We start from the raw sequence: 14,319 nt of genomic DNA, 5'->3' as shown, positions 1-14,319 counted from the left end.
AATAACAAAAAAACAAACAACCCAATCCAAAAATGGGCAGAAGACCTAAATAGACATTTCTCCAAAGAAGATATACAGATGGCCTACAGACACATGAAAGAATGCTCAACATCATTAATCATTAGAGAAATGCAAATCAAAACTACAATGAGATATCATCTCACACCGGTCAGAATGGCCATCATCAAAAAATCTAGAAACAATAAATGCTGGAGAGGGTGTGGAGGAAAGGGAACACTCTTGCACTGTTGGTGGGAATGTAAATTGATACAGCCACTATGGAGACCAGTATGGAGGTTCCTTAAAAAACTACAAATAGAACTACCATACGACCCAGCAATCCCACTACTGGGCATATACCTGGAGAAAACCATAGGTCAAAAAGATACATGCACCCCAATGTTCACTGCAGCTCTATTTACAATAGCCAGGACATGGAAGCAACCTAAATGTCCATCGACAGATGAATGGATGAAGAAGATGTGGCACATGTATACAATGGAATATTACTCAGCCATAAAAAGAAATGAAATGGAGGTATTTGTAATGAGGTGGATGGAGTTAGAGTCTGTCATACAGAGTGAAGTAAGTCAGAAAGAGAAAAACAAATACAGTATGCTAACACATATATATGGAATCTAAGGAAAAAAAAAAAAAAAAGGCCATGAAGAACCTAGTGGCAAGACGGGAATAAAGACACAGACCTACTAGAGAATGGACTTGAGGACACGGGGAGGGGGAAGGGTAAGCTGGGACAAAGTGAGAGAGTGGCATGGACATATATACACTACCAAATGTAAAATAGATAGCTAGTGGGAAGCAGCCGCGCAGCACAGGGAGATTAGGTCGGTACTTTGTGACCACCTAGAGGGGTGGGATGGGGAGGGTGGGAGGGAGGGAGATGCAAGAGGGAAGAGAAATGGGAACATATTGTATATGTATAACTGATTCACTTTGTTATAAAGCAGAAGCTAACACACTATTGTAAGGCAATTATACTTCAATAAAGATGTTTAAAAAAAAAAAAAAAAGTCAAACTCATCAAGCCTAAAAAGAGACCTTTGAAAATGAAAATTTTGTTTATTCTTGGGAGAATTTTGCCAAGTAAGTTCCTAGTGCAACTGATTCTATGTATAGAACATCGAAAATTGAGGGAAATGAAAAATGTATGGTGTATGTTCATAAATATTGGGTGGAGGAAAAGAATAGAAGGAAAAATAAAGGTGAAAATGCAGTGAATGACAATGACTTGGCCCCAGAATGAAGAAGTGAACCAGCTGCAAATGCCCACTGTGTGTCAATGGCCTCATCTTCTCAGTAGGGCACTTGCCCTCAGGGTACCTTCCCCATCTCTTCCTTCACTTTCAGGTAGAATAACAGAAATGCAACCAAGTTCGTAATTCATTAGAGAGTGCTGCTTTTTTTTTTTTTGGCTGTGTTGGGTCTTCGTTGCTGTGTGAGGGCTTTCTCTAGTTGTGGCAAGCGGGGGCCACTCTTCATCGCGGTGCGCGGGCCTCTCACTGTCGCGGCCTCTCTTATTGCGGAGCACAGGCTCCAGACGCGCAGGCTCAGTAGTTGTGGCTCACGGGCTTAGTTGCTCCGCGGCATGTGGGATCCTCCCAGACCAGGGCTCGAACCCGCGTCCCCTGCATTGGCAGGCGGATTCTCAACCACTGCGCCACCGGGGAAGCCCGAGAGCGCTGCTTTTGAACGTCCTCAACTGATTCCCTTCTGAGTTTAGTTTTTTGTTTTTTTTTTAAATTTTATTTATTTATTTATTTATTTATTTTTGGCTGTGCTGGGTCTTCGGTTCGTGCGAGGGCTTTCTCTAGTTGCGGCAAGTGGGGGCCACTCTTCATCGCGGTGCGGGGACCGCTCTTCATCGCGGTGCGCGGGCCTTTCTCTATCGCGGCCCCTCCCGTCGCGGGGCACAGGCTCCAGACGCGCAGGCTCAGCAGCTGTGGCTCACGGGCCCAGCTGCTCCGTGGCATGTGGGATCTTCCCAGACCAGGGCTCGAACCCGTGTCTCCTGCATTAGCAGGCAGATTCTCAACCACTGCGCCACCAGGGAAGCCCCTGAGTTTAGTTTTAAGTGCCAGGTAGGGAATCAGTTTTTCCTTACAGGGCTGCCTTTTGTTTACAATCGTCACACAGCTATAATAATGCTAGCAGCTGAGCAGGTGACACCGAGGAACATCTATGTATTTCTTACCTAAATTTATTCCTGTTATCCCCATCGTATAGATGAGAATTTGAGGCTTAAAGGGGGGGAAATGTAGCTTAAGGTTACAACTAGTTTGGGGTAGAGCTCAAGTTCGAACGTGGGACTAACTTTAAAGCCTCTAATCTTTTTTTTCCTTCCAGTTTCATTGAGGTATAATTGACATACAGCACTGTGTAAGTTTAAGGTGTACAGCATAATGATTTGACTTACATACATCACGAAATGATGACCACGATAAGCTTAGTGACCATCCATCACCTCATATAGATGCAAAGTTAAAGACATAGAAAAAAAAAGTTTTTTTGCTTGTGGTGAGAGCTCTTAGGGTTTACTCTCTTCACAGCTTTCATGTATACCGAACAGCAGTGGTGATTCTATTTATCATGTGGTACATTACATCCATGGTACTTATCTATCTTATAACTGGAAGCTTGTACCTTTTGACTGCCTGCATCCAATTCTCCCTCCCCCACCCCACCTCCAGTAACTGCATATCTTATCTTTCTATGATTTGTTTGTTTGTTTTTGAAGTATAATTGACCTATAACACTACATTATTTCCTATTACACAACACAGTGATTCAATATTTCTATACATTTCAAAATGATCAACGGAAGTCTAGCTATGGTATGTCACCATACAAAGATATTACACAGTTATTGACTATATTCCCCACAATTCACCTTTCATAACTGTGGCTCATTTATTTTGCAACTGGAAATTTATACCTCTTAATCTCCCTCACCTATTTCATTCCTTCCCCCCACTCCCCTCCCCTCTGGCAACCACCCATTTGTTCTCTGTATCTATGACTCTGTTTCTGTTATGTTTGTTCATTTGTTATGTTTTTTAATTTTATTTTATTTTTATTATTTTTTTAAAAAGTACTTGATCCATCACTACCATTTTATTTTTTTAAAAAAAATTAATTAGCTTATTTATTTATTTATTTTGGCTGCGTTGGGTCTTCGTTGCTGCGTGCGGGCTTTCTCTAGTTGCGGCGAGCGGGGGCTACTCTTCATTGCAGTGCACGGGCTTCTCATTGCAGTGGCTTCTCTTGTTGCGGAGCATGGGCTGTAGGCGCGCTGGCTTCAGTAGTTGTGGTGCACAGGCTTAGTTGCTCTGCGGCGTGTGGGATCTTCCTGGACCAGGGCTTGAACCTGTGTCCCCTGCATTGGCAGAAGGATTCTTAACCACTGCGCCACCAGGGAAGTCCCTGTTCTGTTTTTTTAGATCCCACATATAAGTAAAATCATAAAGTATTTGTCTTTCTCTGTCTGAATTATTTCACTTAGTGTAATACCTTCCAAGTCCATCCATGTTTTGCAAATGGCAGGATTTCATTCTTTTTCACGGCTGAGTAATGTTCTGTTGTATATATGTATCACATCTTTATCCATTCATCTATTGATGGGCACTGAGGTTGCTTCCATATCTTGGCTACTGTGCATAATGCTGCTATGAACATCAGGGTGTATATATCTTCTCTAATTAGTGTTTTCATTTTCTTCAAATAAATACCCAGGAGTGGAATTCCTGGATCAAATGGCAATTTAATTTTTAATTTTTTAAGGAACCTCCATACTGTTTTCTATAGTTGTTGCACAGATTTACATTCCCACCAACAGTGCACGATGGTTCCCTTTTTTCCACATCCTTGTGTGGAGCTGTTTGGGTTCATCTTGTTTGGGACCCTCTGTGCTTCCTGTATCTGAATATCTGTTTTCTTCTTCAAGTTTGGGAATTTTTATACCATAATTTCCTCAAATATATTTTTGATTTCCTTCTCTCTCTCTTCTCCTTCTGGGACCACTAAATTGCGAATGTTGGTACACTTAATGTTATCCGAGAGATCGCTTAAACTGTTCTCATTTTTTAAATTTGGTTTTCTTTTTGCTGTTTTGATTTCTACTATTCCATCTTCCAGGTCACTTATGTGCTCTTCTGTATCACTTAGTCTGCTATTCATTCCTTCTAGAGTGTTTTTTATTTCAGTTATTGAATCTTTCATTTCTGATTGGGTCTTTTTTAATATTTTCTAGTTCCTTCTTAAAATTCTCACTGTGTTCATCTATTTCCTAATTCAGTTAACATTTTTATTACCAATGTTTTGAATTCTTTATTTGATAAATTGTTTATTTCTGTTTCATTATTTTTTCATGGGTTTTTCTCTTGCTTTTTCAACTGAGACCAGTTCCTCTGCCTTTTCATCTTATTAGGGTCTTACTCATTGATCCTTTCTTCCTTCCCTCCCCCCTTTCTTTTAAGTTATGTATGTGATACATGACATATTCTCATTTTAAAAAATTTGGACCCCAAATCTGCTCCTTTCCATTGTTAACTGGAATGATAGCTAAATGTACTTATTATTCCATATATTTGCTATGCTTTTAATTACATATTAGATTGAATCATACAACATTGTCAATATTTGATGATTTCTAACTGGCAAAATGGCAATGCCATACAGTTGAACCTAATATACTTATAAGTACATATTTTTGTTATTGATGTATTATGTAAACGGGATCTATTATCCTGAAATTTACTTTTCTCATTTAATGAAATGTCCTGGTCTTTTCCTATGGCAGTTCCAGTAGACTATATTACCGCTTTTAACTGCCATGTTCCACAGTGAATAATACACCACACTATGTACTTAACTGTTCCCCTACTGATGGGCTGTGCAATTATTTCACGATTCAAAGCAATGATACTGTGAACATTGCAAAGTGCAATGATTTTTGTAGGAATAATTGTCTCAACAATTATTTACACAGTAGAGTATCTGAGTCAAATTTAAAATTTTATAGATATTGACAAATTTCTCTTGAAAAAAATGTTTTTCCAATTTATACACCCAACAGCAATGCCTGATAGAACTAGTTTTCCCTGATGTTACCCACACTGGATATTTTTGACCTTCTCTTGCCAAACTCATGAGTAACTAATGATATATCCTCATTGTTTTTAGATTTCCCTAATTACTGTGAGATTGAATACCTTTTCCTATGTTCCATGGGTCATTTGGATTCTTCTATGAACTTGCCCCTATAGTCTTTACTCATTTTAATATTAGTATGTTTGCCTTTTATTGATGTGTAGGAGCTCTTATTAGTATGGATGTTCATTCTTTGTCTATAAGTTGTGAATATTTTTCTCCCACCTTGTTGTTTATCTGTTAATTTTATTTATGGTGTCTTTTCCCCTATGGGGAAATTGTCTTCTCGGATTGAGGTCTTATTAGGGAAGCCTTTGTTTAGCCTAATTTATAGAAATATAAAAAAAATTCTTCGCATTTTCATAGTTTCAATCTTAGGTTTGAATCTTTGATTTGAATTGATTTGTGTGTGGTAAGAAACTAATATTTTATTTTTCTAAATGGAAGGCCAGTTGTACTCTAATCATTATTGACAAGTCTATACTTTCCCTACTGATTTGAAATGCTTGTTAAAATAAATTCTTTGATATATAGGGCTTTGTTTGGGGCTTATATATGTTCTGTTGATCTATCGTCTAGGTCTGTGTCTATCTTAGTGCTTTAAATATTATTATTTTATGTATTTCTATCTTATAGAGCAGCCTCCCCACCATTGTACTTCAAGATTTTCTCTTGTACATTTTTATTTCCAGGGGAACTTTAGAACCAGAATGTCAAATTCCATAAAGAATTCTGTCAGGATTGAGATTAACTCAGAGAAAACTGACAGCATCATCATAATCTTCCCTTACCTGAATGGATACTCTGTGTTTTATGTTATTTGTTAAGAAGCTTTATAAATGTAATTTCCTATACCCCCTGCAGCAACCCAACAGGGGTTTTTTATTGGTCTCACTATCCAATGAAAAAAATGGAGGTTTAGAGAAGTTAGGAAATTTGTTGAAAGTCACCTGATTAGTAAATTGCTAAGCCAACATTTTAATCACAATTTGTCTGACTCCAGAATATTGCTTCTTAACTCTTATTGGATAAAGGTATTTAAAATGTTAATACTTTAAAGGAACAGGGTATGTTTCATCAAGAAAAGGGCTCAGTCTCTCTTGTTTCTTGTCGATTGTGGAAGCAGCTGGCCACAAGTTCCCCTGGTGGGAAATTAGGGACAGCGGCCACGAGAATGAATAAGAGGACAGTTACAAAAACAGGATGATCTAATAAAGACATGGGTCAAGGTGATCCTCACGGAGGAAATGTTCAAGAGTGTGTGATTGGAAGCTCAGGACTGGGGAAGCTTGGGACGGGCTCTGGAGAAGACTTCTGAGGACAGAGGCCCCCCAGGCAGAGCTTCACTGGGTGACACAGGACTTGGAGAAGAATTAGGACCCATTGGGTTCCCTGCTTGTTCATAAAGCAACCTATGCCCTAAAGTCTAGCTTGTGAATAGAAGGCCAATTATATCTTACTTCCTTTTCCTCCTTCTAAAGAGCTTCAGAAATGAAGGACTGATTCAACGTATAACATATCTAGAGAATGGCTTACCATGTAATCATTAAAAATGATGCTACAGGGACTTCCCTGGTGGCGCAGTGGTTGAGAATCTGCCTGCCAATGCAGGGGAGACGGGTTCGAGCCCTGGTCCGGGAAGATCCCACATGCCGCGGAGCAACTAAGCCCATGAGCCACAACTACTGAGCCTGTGTGCCGCAACTACTGAAGCCTGCGTGCCTAGAGCCTGTGCTCTGCAACAAGAGAAGCCACCGGGATGAGAAGCCCACGCACCGCAACAAAGAGTAGCCCCTGCTCACTGACACTAGAGAAAGCCCGCGAACAGCAATGAAGACCCAACACAGCCAAAAATAAATAAATAAAATAAATAAATTTTTTAAAAAAATGATGCTACAGAAAATATTTAATGACATGGGAGAATGTTCTAAGTAAAAAAAGCTGACTCTAAAATAAGAAGCCAGTCTAATTCCACTTTGCTTTGGAAAATTCTATGTAAAGAAGTACATCAATTAACGTGATGAATTATACAGGCTTTTAATCTTCCTTCTCATAATTTTCTATATTTTTCAGCTTTCTTATGATGGCAGCTAATGTGTTTGCAACCAGGGAAAAACTCAAATATTAGACACATAGACGCCGATTAAGGTAGTAGGTCACGTGGTGTTCTGTCTTAAAGCTGATGCAGGCTCTTTTTTCTTCCCTTATTGGCCTTAATGAAACCCTGCAGAAAGGCTTAGGGCCAGTGGTTCTCAAAGTGTGATACTGGGACCAGCCGTAGCAGCAGCTGTACCTGGGCCCCGCACAGACCTACCGAATCACAGACAGCCTCGCAGGGCCCAGCCATGTGTGCTTTCACAAGTTCTCTGAGAGATTCTGGTGTTCACCGAAGTTTGAGAACCACTGGTTTACGGGATTGCATGAATTCATGCTAACGATGGGTGTCTCAGAAGCCTGAGTGACTAATTCTTGGGTCTGAGTGTCGCGGTGCTAGACCCACCTGCACAGCGCTCCCTTCCCCGGGGTGTCCTCACAGTCCTCTCCGGGGCCACAGGGCCCAGGGTACCCCGCTCGGCAGCGGCACTCTGCTTCCTCGGTCCACTCATTCCTCACACACTGGGCGAATTCGCCACAGGCCAGGAATTTGCAGGGGTCTGCTTGATCAGCTGTAAAAAACAGGGCAGATTTTATTGGTGCAGGGACGCCTGAGCAGTGGATCCTGCAGAAGTCAGAGATGAGGGACCACATAGACTTGCCATCACCCCACTTTGGAGTGAGTTGTACAAGAGTGAGAAGAGTGGAGAGAAAAGGGAACCACACATTTCTGTATCTTTGATAAATGAGTGTACAGACACACGTGATAACATATTTAGCTCCAAACATAATTATGCACAAACTGGTGTACATCAGAATCATCTAGAGGCCTTGTTAAAACAGACTCCTGGGCCCCACCCCCTCAAGTTTCTGATGCAGGAAGTTTGAGGACAGAGAATTTGTATTTCTAAGGCACTAACAAAAGGATCATTAAAAAAATTCTCTAATGCAGATGATGTTGATGTATCTGACCTGGGGAGCACATTTTGATAACCACTGTATTAGAGAATTAAAATTTTTTCCTGGGCATACATCTGGAAAAGACGAAAACTCTAATGCAAAAAGATACTTGCACCCCAATGTTCATTGCAGCACTATGTACAATAGCCAAGGCATGGAAGCAACCTAAATGTCCATCGACAGATGAATGGTTAAAGAAGATGTGGTACATATATACAATGGAATACTACTCAGCCATAAAAATAATGCAATAATTCCATTTGCAGCAACAGGGATGGACTTAGAGATTATCATACTAAGTGAAGTAAGTCAGACAGAGAAAGACAAATATCATATGATATCACTTATATGCGGAATCTAAAAAAAAATGATACAAATGAATTTATTTACAAAACAGAAATAGACTCACAGCCATAGAAAATAAACTACAGTTACCAAAGGGGAAAGGAGTGGGGAGGGATGAACTGGGAATTGGGATTAATAGATACACACTACTATATATAAAATAGATAAACAACAAGGTCCTACTATATAGCACAGGGAACTATATTCAGTATCTTGTAATAACCTGTAATGGAAAAGAATCTGAAAAAAAAAAAAATATATATATAAATAACTGAATCACTTTGCTGTGCCCCTGAAAACATGGTAAATCAAATATACTTCAGAAAAAATTTTTTTGTTCATTAGGTTTTTTTAAAGGCAAGTGTTTTCTGCAGAGGTGAATTGGTGATCTTATATATTTAAGATGAGGGATACCTTAGAAGTAATAAAATAGTCAGTCATTTTTATGGACAGTTTTGAGAACTCAGGATGATTTCTTGATTTAAAAGAATCTCTTTTTCTCAGTCTCTTGTGATCCCTAAGGCCCTAATGTTAGAGGTTCTTTCCTTTGGAAAATTCAAATAGACCTCAGGTCCCTGTTCTTTTTTTGTCATCAATTGTTCTCTTTCACTCTATTCTTAATTCTGTAGGATTGTCTCAAGTTCTTTGTAAGGTGGAGTATAAATCAAGAGAATCTCAGACAGTTTAGCTCTGGAAGGCCTGTGGCCCCTGCCAGCCCCTTCCCTGTCTCTCTAGAGCTGAGCATACCGAGCTCTCGGGCAGAGAAGCAAAAGGCCCACGTCCCCACATGCTGATGGCAGAACCAGAACAGGCCTCTGGTCCCCAGACCACTGTTCTTTTCTGCCCGGAAGGTTTCCTGTTGAATCACATCAGCCATTTACCCTTCAGATTATTTCAATAAGCACCTATTATGTGTTAGGAGCTAGAGGGTGTGAAGCCACTCTTTCAAGAACCCTAGGGGACCATAAGACATATACACAGATGTTTCTACACAAGAAGCCCAGTATCTTGTCTAGTATGAGGGCTCTAACTATGAGAGTATGCTAGAGAAGAGCTATCTGGGAGGGGACTGTTGAACTGTGTGTGTAAAGTGGGTTGCATCTGATGTGCAACGACTAGGAAAGGCGCTCCGACTGGCTCCAGCATGAACAGAGGCACAGACGCGGGAAAGCGACGGCCCTGTGAAGAGGGGGCAGGGGAAGCCCAGCATGGGGGAGAGCAGAGACTCGTGCACAGGAGGAAGGGAATTGAGACTGGAGAGGTACGTTCAGGCCAAGCTCCGGAGGGTCTTGAATGTCGTGCTAAGGAATGTGGACCTTACAGGCAGGTGGGAGCCATGGAGGATTTGGGGGCAGGGCAGGGCTGTGATCAGACTTGTGCTTCAGAAAATATGTAAATAGATCTTAGAAGTTTCAGAATTAGGATTGCTTCAGTGATCGTCTGGTGTAGTATTTCCCAAGCGGGAACATTTGCAGAACTCGAATTGAGCAGGATTTAATAAGTTTTATGTTAAAAATAGGTTTGGTGGCTAAATAAGTTTTTTTCTTTTTTAATGCTGCATGAAATAAACATAACAGGTTTCTCTTTCCCCTGGACTCTCTCTCCCTCCAGCTGCACCCCTTCTCTTTTTCACTTTTAAACCTCTTAGGGTCACTAATAAGCGAATATCTACTGCGCCATCTTCGAGTGAAGGCTGTAGTCAGCCGCTTTGCCACGTTTACTGACCACAGAAGCCCTGCAGGTGGGTGGGGGGCAGCTTGTCGGGCGAGGATTCCGCTGACCCTCGTGTTCGCTGTCCCGATCTAGCGCCTCCTTGTGGTGGAAGAGGAGAGCGAGGGGGTTAGCGAGACCAGCCCACGCGGAGGGAGGGCAAGGGCAGGTCCTTGAAAACATACTTTGGGGTCTCCCAGCAAAGTAGACCTGCTAAGTTGTTTTTTTTTTTAAACTAATTATGATAATTATATTCCCCCATAATGCTTGATTCTTTTCTTTTTTAAAGAGCTATTCTTTTTTTTTTTTAATTAATTAATTTTTTTTTTTTGGTTGTGTTGGGTCTTCGTTTCTGTGCGAGGGCTTTCTCTAGTTGTGGCAAGCGGGGGCCACTCTTCATCGCGGTGTGCGGGCCTCTCACTGTCGCGGCTTCTCTTGTTGCGGAGCACAGGCTCCAGACGCGCAGGCTCAGTAGTTGTGGCTCATGGGCCCAGTTGCTCCGCGGCGTGTGGGATCCTCCCAGACCAGGGCTCGAACCCGTGTCCCCTGCATTGGCAGGCAGATTCTCAACCACTGCACCACCAGGGAAGCCCTAGACCTGCTAAATTTTTACGTAAAGTTGTATTTCTCTGCAACTTGAGGGTCCATGTGGACAGCCAGGCCTGGCTAATGCGAGCGGGTTTCCCTGCCTCACAGTTCCTAAAGCTGGCCCTGCAAAGGGATCCTTGTCACTGTTTAGAAAATGACTCAGATTTACCCTGACAACCCAGGTGTTTCATGTCCAGGGCCTGGTTTAATAAATAACAGCTGTCAGCAACTTGACAGGCAGGCCTGCAGTCCTGAAAGCAGAGGCCAGGAAGGAATAGTCAGCGCCTCCACTGCCCTCTTTCTGCAGTGAAGAAATAGATTTCACTGGGGAAGCAGACCGAAGGCACCGAGTCTACCCCTCTGAAGAGTAATAGGAAATGTGTGATAACCACGTGAGTTTCCTGTTTAAAAATATGTTCCTGTTTTACCAATATTGCCTTCAGCCCAGCCAGGTGTAGTCTATGTCTATGTACCAGTAAAGCTGAAAAGAACACAGTAAGGCAACACTGGAGAAATGAATTTATCCAAATCTGGGGGCCATCAATCGGGTATATTTGACAAACAAATGCACCTAGTTTATAGATTACTTGCTGCTCCCATGTCATTTATTTGGGACCAGCCTACAGAACAGTACAAGTCTTCACGTCACCTAGTTCAGTTTTGGTTTGCTGTGTACACCTTCCTGGGTCCTAAGACACTCAGTCATTCAACAAATACCAAATTGACCCTTCAAACTCTTTAGTATTAAGAATTCCAGTCCAGCTAATTGCTTTAGATTTCTATTTTATCCATATTTAAAACCTTACATTTGAGGCAGAATTTTAGAGCTAGCAGGTATTTTGGAGACCTTCTCCACTAATTTGCTCACTTTGCAGATGAGGAAGCCAAGACTCAGTGAGGTTGAATGTTGCCAAGATCAAGGCTGTTTGCGCTAAGTCCTCCCCCTTCCCCCGGCCCCCCCATCTTGTGGACTGTGTGAGGACAGTTTCCAGGGAAGGAAGGAGTCCCAGGGGGAGCTGTTGGCCATGGCTTGTAAAGAAAATCTCAGTTAATTAGAATCGTAACAGAAGAGACGAATATTTACATTAATTTGTGAGGCAACTCTTACTGCGTCCCCTCCTATTACCTTAAAAATTTATGAAAAATTTTTTTCATAAGTAAAAATGACCTTCTTTACTTACATATCATTCTTTGAGGGCCACCTACAACTTTGGGCTTTAGGCTTTAGGCTGATTCTGCAGAGGCAGAGCCATAGAAGAGGAGAGATGGCTCTACGATGAATGAAAGTTTAACTAGTTGAATTTTCTTAAGAAAAGCTTTCCCTACGTTGTTATTTTCTTTCTTTTTCATATCCCAAGGACATTCTCCTTAGAATGATGGACTCATTCACGAGTGGACCACGCAACTATTTGCCTCTTCCTAAACATAACTCCCCGGGACACGCGCAGAACAAATTGGTCTGAACTTCCTGCACTTTGCTCTTGATTTGGTCAAGATTAATAATCTAAACATTATGCAGCAACAACCTAAAATGCTCTGTTCTGAATGTGGTGTGTGGCATGGAAAAAGGGGAGGGCAAGACTTGAGATCAACAGCCGATCAGGAAGAGAACAATTAGCTGCCATTTTCTAGAAGAATATTTTCAAGTCACTATCAGGTTGTGTGTGGATTTGAGGAAGTGAGGGCCTCATGATGCCTTAGCTACCTGGGTTTACTTAAATCCCCTTTAAATAGATTGTTTTGATGGTGCGTACTCCCAAGAGGTTTCTCCATGAACCTGTACCCCACCCAGCAAACACCTAGTATGATTGGGGACATCCTCTGGGCTTATCATAATTGCTTGCTAGCAAAATGACTTAATATTCTATCCTTAATCCATGTGGCTAGCTCTTCTGCAGAGCAAGTTTGACAATCTCTCTGTAGAAGCAGCCCAGGGCACTCAGTGAGTTGACTGTGTTAGTAGCTCCTAGTCTGCAGCAGGTGGGAAAAGTCCAGGTTCATCCTGGCACTTGGTCCTTGGCTTCCCACGTGGTTTCCCACCATAGTCAGAGCACTGGTGTCATTTCGTTTCAGGCCTTGTCCCTGACTTGGCCCCAGAAATCATGATCCTGAGCCTCCAGCTTCGCCAGGAGCACAATGGCAATTATTTATATGAACAGGGTGCGCACATATACTGAGAGTTACTGTTTGTTCAGCACTGTTCTGGCCACTTTAAACATGTGCCTTCATTAATATTCACAATAATCTTCCAAAGGAGACAGTGCTGACCTCATTTTCCCAGGTAAGGAAATTGAAGCCCATTTTAGGTAGTAAGTATGACCCGAGATTAACATCCGTATGCTACGATGTTCGGCTTTTGACATCATTTTAGTGGTTTCAAATATGGGGTTTCCAGGAGGCCCTTCAGGGCTTGGAGGGGCGAATAGGGACGAGGGAGAGAGCGGTGGGGAGGCGAAACTCGCCAGCATCTCCGGTCTCATTGGTTTACAAATCAGATGTCCAGGAACGCTTTCCTCTGAACCATAATCTCCTAACTAAGCAAGCTCAAAACCCTTGTCTGCCACTGCTCCTTCATGAGGCAGAAAGCTTCCCTATAGAAAGCACAGTCTGACAGACTGTGGCTCTACATTTCTTTCTGTTGTTCAAACGTGACAGCAATGAACATGACTTGCAGTAATGCAGCTGCCATGTGGGGCTTGGATCATTTTGAGATTTCCAGTGCAAGCACATTTTATGTATCAGTTTCTCCCCTGGATTGGCTTCTATCATGTCTTTGGTGTGCATTTCAAAGGTCTTGAAAAGTATTCCCAGCTGCTGACTGAGGAAGGTGGTCTCTCAGCCCTACCTCATGTGATCAAAACGCATTTAAATGACTATCCCCTGCCTGCAGAGGACACTTGAAAGCACTTTACAGTTATAGCTAAAAAGATTACGATCCAGGTCATCAAGCAGCTTATAAATCCATAGGTTCCTGATGGTCCAAGACTGTCTTTTTTCCAACCCTCTGTGTCTGGTCCCACGTGCACTCATGCCTGAAAATAGACTCTTGTTTCCCGCCAGCCCTCTGAGGGTCTCAGGCTCACCTGTCACTAACTCCGGTTCATTGCACCCACCCCTCCCCCCCCAGATCGTCCTGTCACTTGTCCCGCATCCTTGGGGCTGAGTATTGATTGCCTTTCTGCCCTGTTCTTCATCATTCTTTACCATTTCATTATCCCCTTCCCTTGCGCGGTCCTAACACTCACGTGCTAGACCGGAAGTGAGGCATCTCCTTTAATCGGGTCCCGTCCTAGGGCAGGATTTCAGTTCAGTGTGGCTGGAACTCAGGCTTCGTTTGGTCTGGCCTGGGCTGAGGGCCTGTGAGGACTTTGCTGTGGACTTTTTTTTTTTTTTTTTCCTGTTTGTTTTTTTAACACTTTAATGCGATGAAACCTAGTGATCGCTAGATGGCGCTCA

General features: G+C 42.1%; 1 protein-coding gene across 2 annotated transcripts in view; it reads right to left on the bottom strand.

Moving 5' to 3' along the window:
• Positions 1–14,319, bottom strand: part of IMPG1 (interphotoreceptor matrix proteoglycan 1) — a 135,946-nt gene that overhangs the window by 9,529 nt on the left and 112,098 nt on the right. For both annotated transcript variants that reach the window (XM_057528056.1, XM_057528057.1), the window contains one exon: positions 7,667–7,832. In XM_057528056.1, coding sequence (XP_057384039.1) covers positions 7,667–7,832 — 166 coding nt within the window. The remainder of the gene's footprint in view (positions 1–7,666; positions 7,833–14,319) is intronic.

Source organism: Balaenoptera acutorostrata, chromosome 14 (genome assembly GCF_949987535.1).
Source record: "Balaenoptera acutorostrata chromosome 14, mBalAcu1.1, whole genome shotgun sequence".
NCBI classification, from domain to species: Eukaryota; Metazoa; Chordata; class Mammalia; order Artiodactyla; family Balaenopteridae; genus Balaenoptera; species Balaenoptera acutorostrata.
The sequence above is the reverse complement of the archived record's forward strand: the minus strand, read 5'-3'. Positions and strand labels throughout refer to the sequence as shown.